Source organism: Lepidochelys kempii, chromosome 24 (assembly GCF_965140285.1).
Source record: "Lepidochelys kempii isolate rLepKem1 chromosome 24, rLepKem1.hap1, whole genome shotgun sequence".
Classification (NCBI taxonomy): domain Eukaryota; kingdom Metazoa; phylum Chordata; order Testudines; family Cheloniidae; genus Lepidochelys; species Lepidochelys kempii.
The window spans coordinates 17,161,583-17,183,724 of NC_136403.1; the positions used below are offsets into that span (position 1 = coordinate 17,161,583).

The following is a 22,142-nucleotide window of genomic DNA, read 5'->3' on the forward strand; positions in this document are numbered from 1 at the left end:
GAAATCCCAGAGCCCTGGCAGAAGGACTGGGTGGGCAAGGCGGGGGAAAACCCTGCATGCCAAGACCACTCCCCAGCAGAAGCACCGGGCAGGATGGGGGAAGCCCCAGCACCCAGACCCCTACTGCAGCTTTGGGAGAGGAAGGCTCTTGCTCCCTATTGAGGCCTCAGGGTTAGTGGTCAGAGCAGGGGAGGGGTGACTCAGGATATCTGGGTTCAAGCCTCAGATGGGGGAGGGGAGTGGGGTCTCGGGGGTTAGAGAAGCTGGGGGGCTGGGAATCAGGGCTCTGGGTTCTATCCCTGGCTCTGTCAGGGAAGCGGGGGCTAGTTTTAAAGCAATGGCAGTTTCTTAGGTGGTTTCTTTGCTAAGACAGGGTCCAAATGATCATTTCCATTTATGGGTTGCAGCTTCTCTATCTCTGAGAGCAAACAGAGGCGGAGCGTGTAGAAGACACAGAGTTAAGGGGAGAGACCTCAACACCCAGGAAAGCACAGACTCACGGACGCTTTGCTGGGCAAACACAGACCATCTGAGTCTCTCTCTGCGCTGGGTCCTGCCCTGCTGAGGTGAGTCAAGATGATGGGCAGAAGCCCCTCGTTGAGTCTGAAAATGAATTTCTTTGCTAAATCTACTTAGAAGCCACAGACATTTGCTATTACCAACTCAAACCAGCTCTAGATCCTAGCAGGGAGTTCTGAGGGTCAGGACTCCTGGGTTCTTTCCCGAGCTCTGAGAGGGGAGTGGGATCTAGTAGGTAGAGCAGGGGGCTGGGAGTCAGGACACCTGGGCTCTGTCTGAGTTTGTTGGGGTGGAGGGGAGTGGCCTCTAGTAGGTTAGACCAAGGTGGCCTGGGGGCCAGGACTCCTGGGTTGTATCCCCAACTCTGGGAGTGGGTGGAGTCTGGTGGTTTGAGCGGTGGGGTGGTTGGGCATTGAGAAAAGAGAAGTGAAGGTTCCTGTTTCACCTACATGTTCTTGCTAAGTCCCTTGGTGAAGGAATTCATGGAAAGGCTGCCACTTCCTCTTCTAGCTTAAAACCCTCAGTGACTCGGAGCTCTCCCTGGCACGTCCGTTGCACAGACCCTGGCCACGGAGCTGGGACCCAGAGACCCCCGACGGGAGCCCAACACGACTGGGAAAAGAGAGCCCCCAGTTGCACGGTATGCGACAACAATGGTGAACTGTGGGGGGTGGGGTCTAGTTGGCGACCCCAGGGGATCTACAAAGTGCGGAGTCCTGGGTTCTTTACCTGGCTCTGGGAGGGGAGTGGGGTCTAGTGGTTAGAGCAGGAGGGAGGCGCCGGTAGCCCGATCTCCTGGGTTCTATTCTGTTTATAAAGTGGATTGTCTTTAGCTGGGTGGTGAAGGAGATACTGTTCTTCCACTACTGAGGCATGAGGGTCCCTGTATCTCTGTCTGCCCCCATTTCTCCAACCACTTGGTCCCTCCCTCCTATGCCAAGGATCTCCCCGGCCCTGACACTGCTATCGACCCCCGTGCCAGCACGGGAGCCATCTCTGGCCACCCCCAGGGAAGGTGGGAGGGGAAATCAGCTCACAGCTGCGAGTTTTCTTCTTTGCCATAATCCTGCCATAGGGGGCTGGACCTGCGGGGGCTGGGGCTGAAGATGAGGAGCACGGTGACCAGCCAGGGGTTCCTCTGCCTGGTTCTCAGCCTCCTGTTCTCCTCCTATTGTATACCGGTGTTTGCTGCAGCTCTGCTGGATGCAGCATCCCCTGAGGGGAAACTCTCCATGTCCCTTTCCGCACCCCCTGAGTCAGCCAAACATCCAGATCAGAGCCACATCGTTTTCTCTGTGTGGTTCTGTGTTTGACCCTCTAGACTATTTTCCCCTTCTCTGCTCCTCCCACTTGCATTGTCCTCCTTTCCCCTCTCCACCTGCCATCCAGTCTTGTAGCAGTGAGTTCCAGCAGTGAGGAAGGGTGCTGCAGAGTGAGCTCTGGCCACAAGGGGGCACTCAGGTAGCAGGCACCCTGTTACAGAGACCCACAGGTAAATATCTCTTGTGTTCAGTGGCAGGGGGTCCCATGGGTTAACCCTGATCGTGTCCAGTGGTGGGAGGTACCTTGAGTTAATGGCACCGGTGTCTAGTGGCAGGGGGTCCCCTGGCTTAGCCATCTTGAGGAATAGATCTTGTGATTGCTCTTCTGCTTCAGTGAGGGAAAACATCTATTTCATAGAATCATAGAATATGAGGGTTGGAAGGGACCTCAGGAGGTATCTAGTCCAACCCCCTGCTCAAAGCAGGACCAACACCAACTAAATCATCCCAGCCAGGGGTTTGTCAAACCTGACCTTAAAAATTTCTAAGGAAGGAGATTCCACCACCTCCCTAGGTAACGCATTCCAGTGTTTCACCACCCTCCTAGTGAAAAAGTTTTTCCTAATATCCAACCTAAACCTCCCCCACTGCAACTTGAGACCATTACTCCTTGTTCTGTCATCTGCTACCACTGAGAACAGTCTAGATCCATCCTCTTTGGAACCCCCTTTCAGATAGTTGAAAGCAGCTATCAAATTCCCCCTCATTTTTCTCTTCCGCAGGCTAAACAATCCCAGTTCCCTCAGCCTCTCCTCATAAGTCATGTGTTCCAGTCCCCCAATCATTTTTGTTGCCCTCCGCTGGACTCTTTCCAATTTTTCCACCTCCTTCTTGTAGTGTGGGGCCCAAAACTGGACACAGTACTCCAGATGAGGCCTCACCAGTGTCGAATAGATGGGAATGATCACGTCCCTCGATCTGCTGGCAATGCCCCTACTTATACATCCCAAAATGCCATTGGCCTTCTTGGCAACAAGGGCACATTGTTGACTCATATCCAGCTTCTTGTCCACTATAACCCCTAGGTCCTTTTCTGCAGAACTGCTGCCGAGCCATTTGGTCCCTAGTCTGTAGCGGTGCATGGGATTCTTCCGTCCTAAGTGCAGGACTCTGCACTTGTCCTTGTTGAACCTCATCAGATTTCTTTTGGCCCAATCCTCTAATTTGTCTATGTCCCTCTGTATCCTATCCCTATCCTCCAGCATATCTACCTCTCCTCCCAGTTTAGTGTCATCTGCAAACTTGCTGAGGGTGCAATCCACACCATCCTCCAGATCATTTATGAAGATATTGAACAAAACCAGCCCCAGGACCAACCCTTGGGGCACTCCAGAGAGGTCTGTTCCATCGGTGCCTTCCTAACCCCCTCTTATTTCTCCCTTCTTCCTCTTCCCCTCCCCCTTTTCCTCTTCTCTGTCATCCCTTCCAACCCCTCTTCCGTCTCTCCCCAGGGCACCATGGACCGAGGCAACATGACTCTCCCACCAACTACTGGGGCGAATTCCAACGAGACCCCAGCAACCACGAGGGCCACTCACCTGGCTGCAGCCGTGTTGCTCTTCACCACTTTACCAGTGGGTATGGTGGGGAACGGGCTGTACCTGTGGGTGCTGGGGCTGAAGATGAGGAGGACGGTGACCACGCTCCTGTTCCTCCACCTGGTCTCCTGCTACCTCCTCTTCACCCTGCTGATCCCCTTCTTCGCCATCTACATCCTCCGGGATTTAGACTGGGTCTTTGGTACAGCCATGTGCAAGCTCCTGAATGTCTGCCTCTCTATGGACATGTTCTCCTCTGTCTTCCTTATCACTCTCATCAGTCTGGATCGCTACACAATCACCTGCCACCCCATCTGGTCCCGGCATCACCGCACTGTGGCCCAGGCATGGAAGCTGGCTGCAGGTGTGTGGCTGGCCTCCTTCGCTCTCAGCACTCTCGACCTGGCTTTCTGGGACACCCATGTGAATGCGGGCAGGATCATCTGCATCAGTAATTACACCCTCCCCAGGGACAGGAATGGAGCCGAGACGCGGGACCCGGGGAGACGGATCCACCCAGCCGTCTTCACAGTCCATTTCCTGCTGGGCTTCCTGCTGCCCTTCTGCACCATCGTGGGCTGCTATGTCCGCGTGGGGCTGAAGATGAAGGAGAAAGGGCTGGCACAGAGGGGGAAACCCTTCAAAGTCATGGTGGCTGCGGGAGTGTCCTTCTTCCTCTGCTGGCTGCCCTACCACCTCTACTATGGGTTGATGTTCTACAGTAATGTGCAGCAGTCAGTGACAGACAGCTTCCTGGTCATTTCCATCATCATGTTCTGCTTCAACGTCTGTTTCACCCCAGTCCTCTACCTTTTTGTAGGGGGGACGTTCCAGCAGGTGGCAAGGATGTCTCTGTTTGCTCTGGTCAAAGCACCTTTTGATGAGGATCTCAGTAGTGCTGTGTCTGGAACAGAATCTAGTAGGAGACATGGGCCAGAAACTGACACCATGGAAATGGAGAAAAACTTGGAATCTTGTGGGTTCTAGAGACTTGGATATTCTGGACATGAGTTCCAGGTGTCTCGATGTTTTAAAACTGAATGGAGTCCCTTGGGTTCTAGATTCCTAGCTAGCCCCATAATCGTGTGTGTTCTATGTTTCCTGGTGTGTTTAAAAAAACCCAGTAGGGTCCAGAAGGTTCCAGTTCCCTGTTTGGTTCTAGAACCCAGATGGTGCCATGTCTACACATGGTTTTAATCTCTATAGGATCCCATGGGTTCTAGATTACAGGCTGGCTCTACAACCCTGTGTATTTTTTATATGTCCAAATAGTTTTGCATAGCATAATATCCCATGGGTTCCAGATCTCTCAATGTGCCAAGGCCAGGTAGGGACTTGTGGGGTCTAGGTTTCTCACTAGTTCTAAAATCATGATTTATGAATGATTTAAAACTCTGTGGTATCTTGTGGGTTCCAGAATTCTGGCTGTTTCTAGAAACTTCTGTGCTCTCAAAATGTTAAAACCTGATCAGATACCATTTGTTCTAGAATGTCGTCAGTTCTAAAGCCAGTCAATGTAGTAAAACTGATTTAATGGTGGGGTTCTAGGCTCCTGTCTGCTTGTATAACCTCATGGTTGTAGGTCTATCAATGGTTTTTAATATCCAGAACAGTGATCTTATTAAAAGAAAATATCTGAAATAGAGAAGATGCTCTGTTCTGCTGACAAAGTGCATGAACCAATGATCTCTCCTTCTAGAGCTGTGTTTTTGCAGAAGTCCAAGTTCTGTGTCTTCATTGCAGGAGATTCTTATCAAAACACGAAGGGCTGCAGACCTCTGCTTTCTAAAGTGCTTTTCAGGGGTTATTGTTCTCGGAAAACCTGGCCCCTGTAAGTGGTGTCAAGATGGGCACCCCCTCCCCAGCCATGGAGACACTGAAAATCACTAGTTTGGGAAATTGATTCCCCAAATCTAGTGGGGGCATGGAGTGAACAAGCCAGATCTTGTATTGATGTAAATCAATATAGCTCGGGTTTCAGAGTAACAGCCGTGTTAGTCTGTATTCGCAAAAAGAAAAGGAGTACTCATGGATTCTATTCCCAGCTCTGTGAGGGGAGAGGGGTTTACTGGTTGGGGGCAGAGATGGGGTGCAGGACTCCTGGGTTTCATCCCCAGCTTTGGGAGAGTTGTAGGGTCTACTGCAGGGGTGGCCAACCTGACCAAGAAGGAGCCTGAGAAGGAGCCAGAATTTACCAATGTACATTGCCAAAGAGCCACAGTAATACGCCAGCAGCCCCCCATCAGCTCCCCACCCCTGCTCCTAGCACCTCCCACCCACTGTCAGCCGCGGCAATCAGCGCCACCCCCACCCTCCCTGTACCTCCCGATCAGCTGTTCTGTGGCGTGCAGGAGGCTCGGGGGGGGGGGAGAAGTAATGGCACGGCGGGCTCAGGGGAAGGGGCGGGAAGGGGTGGAGTGGGGGCGGGGCCTGTAGCAGATCCAGGGGTTGAGCAGTGAGCACCCCCTGGCTCACGGGAAAGTTGGCGCCTGTCGCTCCAGCCCCGGGGCCAGTGCATATACAAGGAGCCGCATCTTAACTTCTGAGGAGCTGGATGTGGCTCTGGAACCACAGGTTGGCCACCCCTGGGCTAGTGGGTTAGAGCAGGGGGAGCTGGGAGCCAGGACTCCTGGGTTCTTGCCCAGCTTTGGCAGGGTTGTAGGGTCTAGTGGTTGGGGGGGGGGGAGGCTGGGACCCAGGACTCCTGGGTTCTATCTTTGGCTCTGGGAGGGAAGTGGTGTATTCCGTGCTTTGACCTCTCCAGCTCATCGCTCCCAGCAACACGCCGAGGACCAGCGTCGGTTACAACAGCCCCGCCCCGCTTCCCTGTAACACTGGCTTTGTGCAACACCCTGCAGCGGTGAGATGAGCCCAGAAGTCGCTTTTGCAAGCTGGTGTTCGAACACTTCCCCCCTGCATCCCCATCCTGCTGCAGGCAGAGCCATGGGCAAGGGGAGCTGCTGGCCACCTGCTTGCTGGGGTCCAGAAATGGGCTGGTCTTAGATCGGCCAGTGGGGTCCGCTGAGGCGGTGGTGTGGGGAGCTGGGATCTACACAGGGCATGGGGCAGGGGGAAGAGGAACTGGGATCCAGCTCGGGGACAAGGTGGGATCTGCGCAGGGCAAGGCCAGGTCAGGGATCTGCAAGAGGCCATCTGCCCTGTGCAGTGCAGGTTGGGAAACTGCTGTGGTGGGAACCAAGATCGTAGTCTGGGTCCTTCCGCCAAGCTCTGGAAGGGGAAGTGCCCGTCGCTCAGAGGAGCGGCTCAGACGCGGGACCCAACCCCACGAGGGAGCTGAGCTGCTCCGGGCTATTGACTGCTCCGGCAGTGATAGGGGAAAAGGTCACTCCGCTCCCCTGGTGCCCACCCAATACATAGCCAGGTAAGCTTTGATTCCCTTTGAGCAAAGAGGGCTGGGAGTCAGGACTCCTGGGTTCTCTCCCTGGCTCTGGGAGGGGAGTGGGGTCTAGTGGTTAGAGCATGGGGTGATGGTGGCTGGGAGCCAGGACTCCCAGCTCTGGGAGAGGAGTGGGGTCTAGTAGTTAGAGCATGGGGTGGTGGTGGCTGGGAGCCAGGACTCCCGGCTCTGGGAGAGGAGTGGGGTCTAGTGGTTAGAGCTCTTATAACAGGCTCGTCCCCTGGCAGTTCCCGGGTTTTGTGCACTGGTGCACTTTGAACAACTGGGCGGTGCCCCCTTCCAGCGAGGGGTGGGGGCAGGGGTGGGCTCACACCCTTGGGGTCAGGATCTGGTAATCTAGGCCCGAAGCGGGGAAGTTGTGGTGGCAACTTTGAGACCGCAGAGCCGTGTGGTTTCCCAACACCTCTTCCGGGACCGGGGTGCGGGTGGGGGAGTGTGGATGGGGGAGGGGGATAGAGTTTGGGGGGAGGAGCAGCATGATGGGGGAATGAGGGGGCCAGGAGGTTGGGGAGCTGGGGGATGAGGGGTCAGGGGCATGGAGCAGTGGGGTGGGGGGGACTTGGGGGTTAGCAGGAGGGACTGGGAGTCCAGGGGAAGGGGGGGATTTGGGGGAGGTGGGGGATGGGTGGAGGTGTGAGGCGGCTGGGGCCAGAGGAGAGGTGGCAGTTTGGGGGAATGAGGGGGTCCTGTGGCCAATGTCTCACTGGTCCTCTTTCACAACCCGCCCCCCCGCCCCAGTACCCTCCCTCGCCTCCTAGCCATGAACGGCTCCTGTGCTCCCCCCAACGCCACGGGGGCTGTGGAGGACACCATGCGGCACATCGCCATCGGCACCAACGCCCTGGTTTTGGGGCTGGGCCTGGCCGGCAATGGGCTGGTGATCTGGATCACCACGGCTGGCCGGGCCGGGCCGCCCACCTTCCCCTCGGCCTGCTACCTCCACCTGGCCGTGGCCGACCTGCTCTTCTCCGCCGGGCGCATCCCCGCCATCGTCCAGGAGGCCTTAAGGTCCCGCTGGCCCTTCGGCCGAGCTCTCTGCAAGCTCCACTCCTTCGCTCGCTACTTGGTTGTCTTCGCCGGCGTCTTCGTGCTCACCCTCATCAGCCTCCACCGCTGCCTGCTGGTGGCTCAGCCCGTCTGGGTCCGGAACCACTGCAGGCCCCGGCTTGGGTGTTGGCTGATCGCTGGGGCCTGGTTCCTGGCCATCTGCTTCAGCGTCCCTTACCTGGTGCTCAGGGACGTGGAGACCAGACACGGGGAGTCCTTCTGCGTCTACCGGAGAGACCTGCGGCTTTTTGCCGAGATGCCCCTGAGGTTGAGCCGGTTCCTGGGCGGGTTTCTGGTCCCTTTCGCCATCATTGCCACATCCTACGTGGTCTTGACTTGGAAGCTGAGGAGAAGAAGCTGGGAGGGCTCCCGGCGGACCTCTGCCTTGGTGCTGGCCGTGGTGGCTCTCTTCTTTGTTTGCTGGTTGCCCCATCACATCCTGGTGCTGCTCAGCACGTACCAGGCGAACAAAGAGGTCTGGGGCGTGGCGCTTAAGCTGGCCAACGCCTTGGCCTACCTCCACAGCTGTCTCAACCCTGTGCTGTATGGGCTGGTGGGGTACGTCTGGAGCAGGGGGCGCCGGAGGGGCTCCTTCCTGGGCATCTTCCGCAGGGCCCTGGCTGAGGAAGAGGAGGGATCGGGTGCAATGGAGGCGTCGCAGAGCACCAGACGGACTAGCTGAGAGAGGAGGACTTGGGACCCCTGGGTTCGATCTCCAGCTCTGGGAAGGGACCAGAAGCTGGTGGATTAGGGCAGGGTGAGTGAGGAGTCAGGACTCCTGGATTCTATTTGCCAGGTCTCCCATTATTTCCTTGTGTGTGTGAGCTAAGGCCAATCTCTGAAACTGTCTCTCGCCTTCTGCTTCAATTTCTTAATCCATAAAATAGGGGTAGTAATCCTTCTGTTGTCTATTTAGACTGTAAGCACAATGGGGCATGGACCGTCACTCACTGTGGGTCTGTGCAGTCCCGGGCACAATGGAGGGCTCTGATCTCATTCAGGATCTGTCTATGTTGGGGATCAGGAGACAGATTCATCAAAACTGTAAGTCTTCGTGTGAATGACTCAGTTTTTTGGAGTTTCTTGACTCAAAAAAGTTTTGGAAGAAAACTTTCAAAGTTGTCGCCAGCTCATGTTTTAAAATGTCCAAAGTGAAAATTCCACCTTTCTGGTCCCAAATGCTTTTTTCTTTTTTAAATTTAGGATAACTTGTGTTTTTTAAAAAAAAATGTTTTCAGATGGTCAAAATTTAAAATGAAACATTGAAATGATCAAATCAAAATATTTGGATCGACTCAAATTGAAATTTGGTTCAAAAGGACAAAGAGTTCCCAGAAAAAGACAGGGTCCCGGGGTGCCCTGTCCCCCTCAGTGTAATTCCTAGTGTGGGTAGATGTACCTGAGATAGCTTCGATGGAGGTAGCATGCTTAAAATAGACGATTTAGCCACAGCTGCAGGGGCTGGCTGCCCTGAGGATGTACCTAGTGTCTGGGACAGGATCACACTGCTGGGGCTACGCTGCTAGCGGGTGGCGGGGGAGTGTCTCCCCGAATTGAGAATCTCACTTCCAGCTTCAGTGTCGACGGAGCCCAACTGGTAGAAGGCAGGTGATGGCTGAAGCGCTGCCAAGGGAGATGGTTCATAATTTCCCAATGGAACAGCTTCCCATCAGAAAACACGGATTTGAGAACATGGAGACGTTTCGGGGGGTGTCAATTTTTGTCGGAATTTTTGAAGCAAAATTATCAAAATGTTAAGGCCGAAGCATTTTATTTTGTCTTGATTGTGTTGATTTTTATATCATTAATATCAAAGGAGGGTTGGCAGGATTCACATTTTATTGGTTTATAACATCGTTTGTTTTTAAGCACACTCTTTAGACCGTTTTTGATCAACTTCACCTCTCACAATCGCAGGGAATTATGGGGAGGGAGGTGAGACAATAACTATTTAAGAGCAGTAGCAAATGGGATTCACAGCTTTATAACCGTTCAAACACAAATCATCAACATCACATGACAGAATATACAAAGTAAATCGCCTTCAACCAAACTCAAAGAAGGTCACAAGTGGGGTTTTTCTTACTTTGACCATCTGTAAATTTCAATGATTATGGATGAAAATATGTTTTGGTGTGTGTGCAGTGAAATTGACGCTTACCGACAATGGCCGATAAAAATTGAATCCTTCCCAGCCTAAATAAATTACATCTTCATAGACTCATAGATTTCAAGGCCAGAAGGGCCCGTTGTGATCATTTAGTCTCACCTCCTTTGTAACGTAGGCCAGAGAACTGTCCTGAATTGATTTGTAGTTGATCTAGAGTGGATCTTTCAGGGAAAAAAAAGTCCCATCTTGATTTAAAAATGGCCAATGATGGAGAATCCACCATGACCCTTGGTAAACTGTTCCAATGTTGAATTGCCCTCACTGTGAAAAATGTACACCGTTATATATTGGACTGGGATTCAGGAGACCGTGGTTTTATTCCAACCTCTGCCCCTGGCTGACTGCGTGACCTTGGGGAAAGTAGTCACCAGTCTATACATCCGTTTCCCAGACTAAGGAGGGACCTGGTAACAGTTCTCAGTGGTGGGAAGGGCTGTTATAAAGAGGCCATGGATCAATTGTTCTCCATGTCTACTGAAGGTAGGACACGAAGCAATGGGCTTAATCTGCAGCAAGGTTGGTGGAGGTTGGATATTAGGAAAAACTCTCTCAGGGCAGTTCAGCTCTGGAATCAGCTCCCAAGGGAGGTTGTGGAATCCCCGTCACTGGAGGGTTTTAAGACCAGGTTGGACAAACACCTGTCAGGTTTTGCTATTTCTGAAACAACACTGGGTTTGGGGGAATTTTGAAATTTGAAATTTCAGCTTTGGATGAAAGAAAATTGGGAACTGTCAGAATTTCCCATGGGATGCAAATTCCAACCGGCTCCTGCCACCAACCCGAAAGGATGAAAAATCATGAGCTCAGCCCCCCCCCAATCACAAGATTGGCTTAAAAATCATGAGATTTGAATAATAATGATGGGTTTGAGGTCCTTTTATTGGATTTCTGGTTCTTTTGGATTCATGTTTTCCAGCTCCTCATCTCAAACTATGAGGGCTAAAACCTGATTGTTTGTTTGTGGTAGTGAGGGCTGAGATTTTCCCCAGTCACATGCCTCCAGCAGCTGGGGATTTCAGATGAAATATGAGGGTCTGGTTTGTTCACATAGCTGGATCTTGTAAAGAGTTAACAGTCACTGAGTTTACACAGTCTTTCAGGTAAAGCATTATAAGCAGCCGCTTGTGACAGACTTGGTTTTGTCTGCAAGTGAAATCTCAGACTCAACTTTTTGCCAATGTTTTGTTGGGCTAAAGGGCAGCTTGTAAACATATGAAGGTGTTATGGCTGGTGGCACATAAGCTACATTACCCAGGTAGACCAAATCAGGACAGTTTCATTGTCTTGAATCTGGCCCACTGACACCAATGGAGATTCAGCCGATTGACCCCAGATGGGGATCTGGCCCCATTAAGTCCAATGGAGCAATGTTGATATCAGCCAGTCTCTTGCCCCAGGGTTAGATCAATGCTTGTGCCCCCTAGAGAGGAAAGGCCCCATTCACCACCCCCTTGAGCCATCCAGTCCCCACCCTGGGACTGGATCGGTGCCAGCGCCTGCTAGAGGGGACAGTCCCCATGTCCCATTACTCCCCCGTGAGCCAGCCAGTCCCTGCCCTGGGGCCGGATACGAGCTAATGCTCCCTAGAGGGGAAAGGCCCCATGTCCCATTCCCTGCACCCCTGAGCCAGCCTGGGGCACTGAGGACACACGGCGAGAAATTAACAGGTTGTTGCTATCTGCAGGTGCCAGAGGCCAGCTGGGTTTCAGTCGTTCGGCACCGTCTGTGCCGACCGGGAGTTGGGTTACAGGCGCTGAACAGGTAAAGGTCGTTGTCTTAGCATCTCGTGGCTGGCTTTAAATCCACATGACCAGAAAATCCTCTAGACGCTGCCTCGCCGAATGACCTTCAGCCGCCCCCTTTGTTCAACCTCATTTCTACCTTCTAGGTGCTAAACCAGCCCTGGGCTCCCCCCTCCCCTAGCTCTGTCGGTGCCTTTCACTCCTGACCTGCAGCCCCCTGCTAGTCCAGCCCTGCGTCCATAGGCCCCTTACCCTGTAAATGTCAGTGTGATAATGTATCGTCTGGGACCAGCCCCCGTGTAGGACAAGACCTGAATTGCACATATGCTGCTATCTACTGGCCAGATGGTTTTACTGCCATTGTCAGCCCTGGGCCTTTGGATAACAGTCTACAGCAAAAAGAAAAGCACGAAAGCTTCTGCTCAAATAAATGTATTAGTCTCTAAGGTGCCCCAAGTCCTCCTGTTCTTTTTGCGGATACAGACTAACACGGCTGCTCCTCGGAAACCAGTCTATAGCAGAGGTTCTCAACCAGCGGTTCGTGTACCACTAGAGGGGCCTCAATCCATCTAGATATCTGCCTAGATTTACAACAGGCTACATAAAAAGCACTAGCAGTCAGTGGAAACTATAATTTCATACAGGCCATGACTTGATTAAGCTGCTCTATATACCAGTGGTTTTCAAACTGTGGGTCGCGACCCATTTCTGAGTCACGGAATGGAAGGCGCTGGGTCGCGGCGGCTCTGGTCAGCACGTTAAAAGTCCCATCGGCGGTGCTGCCCGGCTAAGGCAGGCTAGTCCCTACCTGTTCTGACACCACGCTGAGCTCAGGAAGCGGCCAGCAGCAGGTCCGGCTCCTAGGTGGGGGAACCACGGGGCTCCACGCGCTGCCCCTACCCTGAGCACGGGCTCCGCACTCCCATTGGCCGGGAAAGGACCAATGGGAGCTGGAGGGGGGTGGTGCTTGCAAGCGAGAGATGCGCAGAGCAGCTTGCGCAGCTCCGCTGAGGAGCTGGACCTGCTGCTGGATGCTTCGGGGGGCGCAGCGTGGTCCACAGTGCCAGGAGAGGCAGGAAGCCTGCCTTAGCACCCGTGCTGCGCCGCTGACCAGGAGCCGCCCGAGGTAAGCTCGTTCCCCAACCCCAGTTCCCTGTTCCAGCCCTGAGCCCCCCCCCCAAACCCAGAGCCCCATCCTGCACCCCAAGCCCCTCATCCCTGGCCCCACCCCAGAGTCTGCACCCCAGAGCAGAACCCTGACCCTCTCTCGCACCCCAACCCCCTGCCCCAGACCAGAGCCCCCTCCCACACTCTGAACCCCTCATTCCCAGCCCCACCCTGCAGCCCTCACCCCCGCACCCCAACCCCCTGCCCCAGACCAGAGCCCCCTCCCACACTCTGAACCCCTCATTCCCAGCCCCACCCTGCAGCCCTCACCCCTGCACCCCAACCCTCTGTCCCAGCCCTGAGCCCCTCCCAAACTCCTCATTCCCAGCCCCGTCCTGCAGCCCGCACCCACCCACACCCCAACTATCTGCCCCAGCCCTAAACCCCTCCCACACCCCAAACCCCTCATTCCCAGCTCCACTGGGTCACGGGCATCAACAATTTTCTTCAACTAGGTCTGCAGAAAACAAATTTGAAAAGCACTGCTATCTAGTATACACTGAAATGAAAGTACAACATTTATATTCCAACCGATTTATTTGATAATTACATGGCAAAACGAGGAAGTAGATTATCTGTCAGTAGGAGTGTACTGTGACACTTGTATTTTTATGTCTGCTTTTGTAAACAAATAATTTTTAAGTGAGGAGAAACTTGGGGGTACACAAGACAAAGGAGAACCCTGAAAGGGGTACAGTAGTCTGGAAAGGTTGAGAGCCACTGGTCTATAGGGTCTTTTCCCACGGAGATGTGGCCACCTCTGGGGTGGAGCGTGGGGGCTGTTGAAAAAGGTGACAGGGAGGAATGGGAGAGGGGCTGCTGTGGGGAGTAGGGTGGGGTCAGGATTTCTGGAACAATTTGTACAGTGAGGGGGCTGAGAGCCGCTGAACCAAACTGTAAACCCTGTATATGATGGGAACCAGTTCAAGCCAGGGGGTGCAGCACCTATGGGGGGGACAGGGAAAGACCTGGGGAGGCTGTTTTGGGGACTGGGGTGGGCAGCAGGGACGGATCTTGGGGGCTGCTTTGTGTGGTGGGGGCAGGGAGGAATCTGGGGTTCGGGGCAGAGACAGATCTAAGGAGGCCATTGTGGATTTCACCCTAGCATTGAAGCTGGAAGGTTTAATCTCACTTTCTTACCTATGTCCTGGGGGAATCAGATACGGCATCTCAGAATTGATTCCCCCAACACACACACACCATGTGCAGCTCCGCCTCCCCTCCCTCCCCCATGAACTCTGTCTGGGGGCAGGAAGTTGTCCTCTTGGGCGGGGGGGAAGCACTGAGGGGGTGGCTCAGTGGGGGAGGGAGATGCTCAGAAAGAGGAGTCTGCCAAGCCTCCAAATCTCCAAAAATCTATATATTTTGTTAAAATGACAGATTCATACATTCCAAGGCTGGAAGGGACCAGTGTGAACATCTCATCTAGGGCGACCAGACAGCAAACGTGAAAAATCGGGACGGGGCGGGGGGCAATAGGAGCCTATATAAGAAAAAGACCCAAAAATCGGGACTGTCCCTATAAAATCGGGACATCTGGTCACCCTAATCTCATCTGACCTCCCAGTTCACACGGGCCAGAGAACTGCCCCCAAACAATTCCTAGAGCAGAGTTTTAAAAAAAAACATCCCTACTTGATTTAAAATTGCCTGTGATGGAGGATCCACCACGACCCTTTGGAAATTGCTCCAATGGTCAGTTACTCTGACCATTAAAAATTTACCGCTCATTTCCAGTCTGAATTTGCCTAGGTTCAACTTCTGTTCACTGGGTCATGTTAGACCTTCCTCTGCTAGATTGAAGAGCCCATTATTAAATATTTGTTCCCCACGTAGGTGACTATGGTCAGGTCACCCCTTCACCGTCTCTTTGTTAAGCTAAATAGATTGAGATGCTTGTGTCTCTCATTCCAAGGCAGGTTTTCGAATCCTGTAATAATTCTCGTGGCTCTTCTCTGCAAAAGGCCAAATAATAATTGCGAAAAAAGACAACTTTGGGGTCAAGAGGAACCTACGGGTCCCAGTGAAATGAATTCTTTCTTCATGGAAATATCGAAAATTCCATTCATTTCCCTATTAGGCCAGTTCCGGCCCCGAGTTGTCGGTGGTTTGGGGGTTGCGTGCACATTGCCGGTACCTCAGAAACTCTTCCTCCATGGTGAGGTAGAAGATGGGATTGAGGCAGCTGTTGAAATACTCCAGGACACCAGCAAAAGTGCTTTCTATGACCAGGAAATACAAAGGGTATTTAGTTGAGATCTGCAGGAAGGAGAAGACGTGATATGGCAGCCAGCAGAAGAAAAAGGTCGGGATCAAGCCAAGAAGGATTTTGAGTGGCTTGGTGGATTGGATCAGCTTGTTCCTTCTTGGCTTGGCAGCTAGAATGATGTAGAACATTGGGATCAAGATCAAGGCTAATGGGATCAGAAACCCGACCAGGAACTGGATCACAACGGCAGCCTTCACCCTCTCTTCCTCCAGTCGGAAATTCATGCTGGTGCTGGCAGGTGAGAGGAGGGATTCCCAGAGATCACCGTACCGCAAGCTGAACCCAAGAGACAGGGCCCATATGCCCAAAACCATCATGACAGCTAGCGGGGGTGTGCGATGGTTCCAGGCCCATGCAGGGCGTGCTACGAGGATGCAGCGATCAGCACTGAGAGTCGTGAGGAGGAAGGCACTGGAGAACATGTATAGGGAGGTGACGGTGCTGCTCAGGCTGTTGGCCCAGTCTAAGTCCAGGATGAAGATGGAGGTGAATTTGAGAAGTAGGAAGACGATAAAGATGAAATCGGCCATGGCCCGGTTCCAGAACCACACGGCACTGGCCGTCCTCTCCACACGGCAGCCAGCGATGAAAAGGACATAGCCGTTCAACAGCACCCCGGCGAGGAAGGCCACACCACACAGCACCAGGAAGAGAACTGGGAGGAACACCATTCTCAGAGGAGTTGCAGTCACAATATCCCCTCCTCGTCCTCAGGGCTCAGCAAGGGCAGCACAGACGTTGTACTGAGTAAAGGAAGGAAGAGCAATGAAACGGGCTCCAGGAGAGGACATGGACAGAGAGAGAGAGCTGTGGAGTTTATAATCTCCTCAGAGTTTACAAGTTCCCCAGATTCTGAGCCAGACTCAGTTAGGATCAAATCCTTGTAGGCCAATGGTACCAATGATTCGAAGACCTTAGAAGCATAGAGCCAGAGGGCTAGATGGGGACTGCAAAAGTCATTTTGTCTAACCCCCTGCCAACATGCAGGATTTGTGTCTAGTCTCTGCCTGAACTTTTTTTGTTTTCACATAATATCATTTTTTCGACTCAACCAAATATTAAAAATAACCCCCACGTATGCTTATTACTGAAAAGTTGGATTTGTAGGTAAGGGAAGCTTCGCAATGAGGGGGGTGGTCCTAGATGCAAAGACAGATATAGGAGAGACACCCCTCCGCAGCCTCACCAAAATTCCCAAATAATTTTCTTGCTGTTAGTTTCCCATAGGAGCTGGTTATTCCCATCTTGGTTAAACAAAAAAGTTAATGAATGATCTTTTCCCCTCCACTTTTTTTGAAATAATGGAATTTTTGAAAATGAGTCTTCTCCAGCCCCCCTTCATACTGAAGTGGAGTTTTTGTGTGGTTTGGGCCATTTGCGGGGGCCGGAGTGAGTTTGTGGAGCAGGCAAAATCCCCACCGAAAGAACCCCCCTGTGAAAACCTCCGGTGATGGAGAGCAACTCCCCAGGAGGAGAAAAGTAGGATTGAAACAACAACGAAAATGAAAAAGGCGACAAAACACCAGAGGAAGAAGAGACCAGTTACAAGATTAAAAAAAAATTTTTTTAAAGGAAGGATACTGCAAGAGTCAATTTTAGTGGATAGACAGGGAATTCGGACTCCTGGGTTCCATCCCAGACTCTGCCACTGAACTGCTTGGGGAGCCTGGACAAGCACGTCATGGCTCTGTGCCTCAGTTTCCCCTCCAAACATTTGTCTGTTTAGAGAGTGATCTTGCTGTGGCCAGGCCCGTTTCTCCCTGTGGGTCTGTGCAGAACCTGGCACGATGGGGTGCCCGAGCTTGGTCATGGTCTGTGCAGCTCCCAGTGTGACTGGGGCCCCTGACCTCTGACAAGAGGACCCACAAATAATTTCAACCGGTTCTAACCGGAGTGGATGATGGGAGAGGATGGGGGAGCTGGAAGGGGGCAGATCCAGGATGAAGCAGTGTGGGGAGCGGGACAGAATGAGATCCAGTGGGGCAGCTGGAGGGTTTACCTCATTTCCTTACCTGTGACTTGGGGGGATGCAGCGTCTCAGAGTCGACCCCCTTCCTAGGTCCCCGATGTGATGCCTGCAGCTCTCCCAGACTGGCTCAGCTCAGAGCAGGAAGCCGCTCATGTGGGGGCGTATCTGGCGGTGGGGAGGGGTGGGGGGACATAATGGGTGGAGATCACATGACGTGCCTGTGTCCGAATATGTCTGCAAAGCCAGGAAGGCCTCCGGCACCCATAGCTACGTGCAGATGTTATGCTAACCACAAGCTCCTGCCCAGGCCCTAGCCAGGTGTCTGCATTCAGCTGTTCACATCCGTGGGCAGGGCCCCCAGCGGGGAACAGGGGGTGAGACAGCCACGTCCAGCTGACTCCCCTAGGTGAGGTCCCTGGAGCAGAGACGCCAGCTGGGACTTTGTCCTCCAGCCCCTCCTGGCTAGAGAAAGAAAACAGAGCCCCGCTGGGAGTCAAATGCTTGAGATTCTCAGCCCTGTCTTTGCTGCAGGGAACCCACCCCTCAGCCTGGGCCACGTTACAGACCAGGCAACACTAAGGAAACCCTCACTCTGTGTTAGAGACCACACAAACCACAGCCCGGCCTCCAACCTGCCTTCCTCTCTCGTCATTTGCCTGGAGGCCTCAGGCGTGGGGACACTTTTCAGCTCAACGTGACCTCCCAGAGCCAACAGGGCTCCAGCCACCCTGGGATGCACCAACAAGGGAGTCTCAATTAGCAGCAGGGAGGTGATTTTCCCCCTGGATCTGGCCCTGGTGCAACCACAGCTGGGATGCTGTGTCCGGAGCTGGTGCCCACCCTTCAAGAAGGATGCTGAGCAGCTGGAGAGGGGTCAGAGAAGAGCCACGAGAAGGATTAATGGACTGGCCCCCCAGCTTGGCAGAGAGAGACTCTAGGAGCTCAGTCAGTTCAGTTGCTCAAAGGACACATCTGCACGGGGAAGGCTGCACAGTGAAGACACTGTCTGTGCTGACGGGAGAGCTTCTCCCATCGGCGTCCTTAATCCACCCTCCCACCTTCCCGAGAGGGGGTCGCTGTGTTGACGGGAGAAGCACTGTCTACACCGGACGTTAGGTCGGTATAACAGCATCACCCGGGGGGGGGGGTTTCCAGACACGCGAGCGATGTAGTTATACCAACATCAGTTACTAGTGTAGACCAAGCGAAAGGGAAGGTGACGGGGTGACTTGATTGCCAGTTTCTGACCCGCACCTGAATTGCACGTATGCTGCCATCTACTGGCCAGGTGCTTTTACTGGCATCGTCAGCCCTGAGCCTTTGGATACCAGACTACAGCAGTGGTTCTCAACCAGGGGTATGTTTGCCACTGGGGGTACGCAGAGGTCTTCCAGGGGGTACATCAACTCATCTAAATATTTGCCTAGTTTTACAACAGGCTACATAAGAAGCACTAGCCAAGTCAGTAGAAACTAAAATTTCATACGACTTGTTTTTTACTGCTCTATCTACTGTCCACTGAAATGTAAGTAGAATATTTATATTCCAATTGATTTATTTTATAATTATATGGTAAAATGAGAAAATAAACTATTTATCAATACTAGCGTCCTGTGACACTTGTATTTTCATGTCGGATTTTGTAAACAAGTATTTTTTAAGTGAGGAGAAGCTTGGGGGCACACAAGACAAATAAGAATCCTGGAAGGGGTACAGCCATCTGGAAAGGTTGAGAGACACTGGTCTATAGCGTCTTTTCCCACTGAGATGGGGCCACCTCTGGGGTGGGGCATGGGGGATGTTTATACAAGTGACAGGGAGGAATTTGGGATGGGGGGCTTCTGTGGGGAGTGGGGGGGTTCCTGGAACAGTGTGTATCGTCGGGGTGCTGAGAGTCACTGAATCAAACTTTAAACCCTATGTATGATGGGAACCACTTCAATTCAGGGTGTGTGGCACAGATGGATTTCAGCTTTATTTTCTATTTTTTTTAGGTAAGTTTCCAGCTTTTGTTGTTGCAGAGAAAAGCTTGAACTGGTGCAAAAAATTTCATAAGGCAAAGTAAAAGAAGCGTCGACAGACAAAAAGGCATGCATTAAAAAGTGGAAGTTAAATCCTATTGAGGAAAATAGAAAGAAGCATAAACTCCGGCAAGTGAAAATATAATTAGAAAGGCCAAAAAAGAATGGGGGGGGTAGTGATGGATCTGGGAGGGCTGCTGTGGGGGTGGGGTGGGGGCAGGGAGTTACCTGGGGTAGAGCTTGGGGGGGCAGAGACAGATCTGGAGGGACCATTGTGGATTTCACCATAGCATTGAAGGTTTAATCTCACATTCTTACCAATGTCCTGGGTGAATCAGACACAGTGTGTAACAGAATATCAGGGTTGGAAGGGACCTCAGGAGGTCATCTAGTCCAACCCGCTGCTCAAAGCAGGACCAACCCCAACTAAATCATCCCAGTCAGGGCTCTGTCAGAATTGATTCCCCCAACACACACACACCACCTGCAGCTTCCTCTCCCCCTGCCCACAGACTCTGGAGGGAAGGAAGGAAGGGGTAGGAAGGGGGCAGGAAGCTGTCCTCTGGGGGGGAAGCACAGAGTGGGGTGGCTCAGTGCGGGGTGGGGGATGCTCACAAAGCAGAGTCTGCAAAGCCTCCGAGGTGGCCAGCTTTGCGCAAGCCTCAAACAGCTCGGCTCAGCTCTGGGGCCGCTTGTGACAAAGAGTCTGAGATCCCGTCTGCAGAGCCGGTCGCCCACATCTGGGGCAGCCCCAGCCCCAGAGCAGGAGCTGAGCTGCGACTGCATCGTTGCAAAAATTCAGCCCGTTCACACCTGAAAACACACCAGACTCAGCTTGGGCCCCTGAAGTGCCGCTGGGTTGGGAGTGATTCGTGGGTGGGCCCTGCCGCCCTTCACCCCCAGTCACCCCACGAACGTCCTTGAGAGACCCTGCCAGGTGGCGAGTGGATCGTGAATCTCTCACTTCGTTGGCTGTGAGCCACACGACATAGAGTCTGCTCTACACCTGGCTGGGGGATTGGTTGGACGCTGGAGAACGGCCAGCGACAGAGCAAAGGGTGAAAGCTGCATGAATTTTGGCCAGGAATATCAGGATTCATTGGTTTAAAAAGCCCCTGTGATGGGGTTCCCAGAGTGCAAGCTGGACTGTGGGACTTCTGAGCCCTCTGTCCCACCAACCTGGGGTATCCCTCTCACACTGTGACACTGTGTCAAGCTGCAAACTTCTGGCAGGCCCTGTAATTACACAGCCATCCCCAGGCAGGGATACACCCAGCTGAGTTCCATGAATGACCTCCCAGCCACTCATGAAGCACCAATAAGGAGGCTCCAGTCAATTCCCCTGAGCTCACTGGCCTTGCAGCCCAGAAAAGTACCATCCTGCATTGGTCAGAAGCCTGGGAAGTGGAAGTTCATTACCCAGTCAGTGCCTTCCCGGTGTGGAGAGCACAAACACCAGCCTTTGTAAACTGAGCTGAGATTTCCCAAGCGCTTCAACCAAACACACAGCTTTAGGTAGAATATAAAACAGGTTTATTAACTACAGACTGATTTTAAGTGATTATAAGCAGGGAGTATGGAGATCGCAGTTGATTGCACAAGAAATAAAAGGAAATTCACAGTCTGAGTTCTACAAACTAAATAGGATTTGAATCGGTGTCTCACCCTGGCTGATGGTACAAGCTGTTGACAGTTCTTCAGTACACAGGCTGGGATTGTCTTCCAGCCCGATACCAAACTTTCCCAGTTCCAAGTCTTTGTCCTCCATACGTGCTTCCAGGTGTTGAGTTATGGGGGGAGTGAGGCCAAGTGGTGATGTTACTTCCCCTCTTTTATAGTTTCTTCCAGCTTGCTGGAAATATATTTTGCTATGACTTGGGTCAAATAGTCTGTATTATCTAAGTGTTCTCTCTGAGAAATCTCTATTTTATACAGTTTCTGAGACAGTGGATTCTTGGATGGGTGCTGATGAGCCATTAACGCTGTCTGGGTCCTCCATGGTGATATCTGAAAGGCTGGTTGTGGGTGTTCCCAACATCACAACTCATTTCAGGAACAGACACATAGTGAAACTTCACAACTCCCCATACAATGACAGCACATACAATTCAACAGGACATTAATAATCAACAGATCAAGACATTTTTAATAATACCTCACAAGGCAGTGTACCTCACTTTGTTCATATTTATATGACCGTGGTGAATATGGGGGTTCCAGGGTGCTGTTTTGAGGTACAGCGTGCCACAGCCACCCACATTTTATTTACAGTCCCCAATATTTTTAACACCTCCTCACTCCATTGGCTTCCAAAACAGAGCTGGATATTTCTGGTTTTCCAAAACATTTGGTGGAGTTTTGCAGGGTCACCAACTCTTACAATTTGGTTGCAGAATTCACCATGCTTCTTGTTTTCCTCCAAACCCCGGATCCTGGAATCAGAGTAGGTGGAAATTTCAGCTTTATTTTCTATTTTTTTTTAGGTAAGTTTCCAGCTTTTGTTGTTGCAGAGAAAAGCTTGAACTGGTGCAAAAAATTTCATAAAGCAAAGTAAAAGAAGCGTCGACAGACAAAAAGGCATGCATTAAAAAGTGGAAGTTAAATCCTATTGAGGAAAATAGAAAGAAGCATAAACTCCGGCAAGTGAAAATATAATTAGAAAGGCCAAAAAAGAATTTGAAGAACAGCTAGCCAAAGACTCAAAAAGGAAGGCAAAATGTTTAAGTACATCAGAAGCAGGAAGCCTGCTAAACAACCAGTGGGGCCACTGGATGATCGAGGTGCTAAAGGAGCACTCAAGGACGATAAGGCCATTGCGGAGAAACTAAATGAATTCTTTGCATCGGTCTTCACTGCTGAGGATGTGACAGAGATTTCCAAACCTGAGACATTCTTTTTAAGTGAAATTGTATGATACAAAACTACTCAATATAGTAAAGTCCAAAGCAGACTGCGAGGAG

At 52.1% G+C, this 22,142-nt stretch overlaps 3 protein-coding genes across 3 annotated transcripts; 2 read left to right on the forward strand and 1 right to left on the reverse strand.

The window, feature by feature from the left end:
• Positions 1-439: 439 nt before the first annotated feature.
• Positions 440-4,366, forward strand: LOC140902965 (putative G-protein coupled receptor 33). Its single transcript, XM_073323546.1, has 2 exons — positions 440-566; positions 3,293-4,366. Exon 2 carries the CDS (start codon positions 3,299-3,301, stop codon positions 4,364-4,366), a length of 1,068 nt encoding a protein of 355 aa, XP_073179647.1. The 5' UTR covers positions 440-566; positions 3,293-3,298.
• A 3,191-nt stretch (positions 4,367-7,557) lies between these two features.
• Positions 7,558-8,526, forward strand: LOC140902966 (N-formyl peptide receptor 2). Its single transcript, XM_073323547.1, has one exon. The coding sequence runs from the start codon at positions 7,558-7,560 to the stop codon at positions 8,524-8,526; it is 969 nt and encodes a 322-aa protein (XP_073179648.1).
• Positions 8,527-14,999: 6,473 nt separating this feature from the next.
• On the reverse strand, positions 15,000-15,863 carry LOC140902433 (chemerin-like receptor 1). Its single transcript, XM_073322495.1, has one exon. It carries the CDS (start codon positions 15,861-15,863, stop codon positions 15,000-15,002), a length of 864 nt encoding a protein of 287 aa, XP_073178596.1.
• Positions 15,864-22,142: the final 6,279 nt, after the last annotated feature.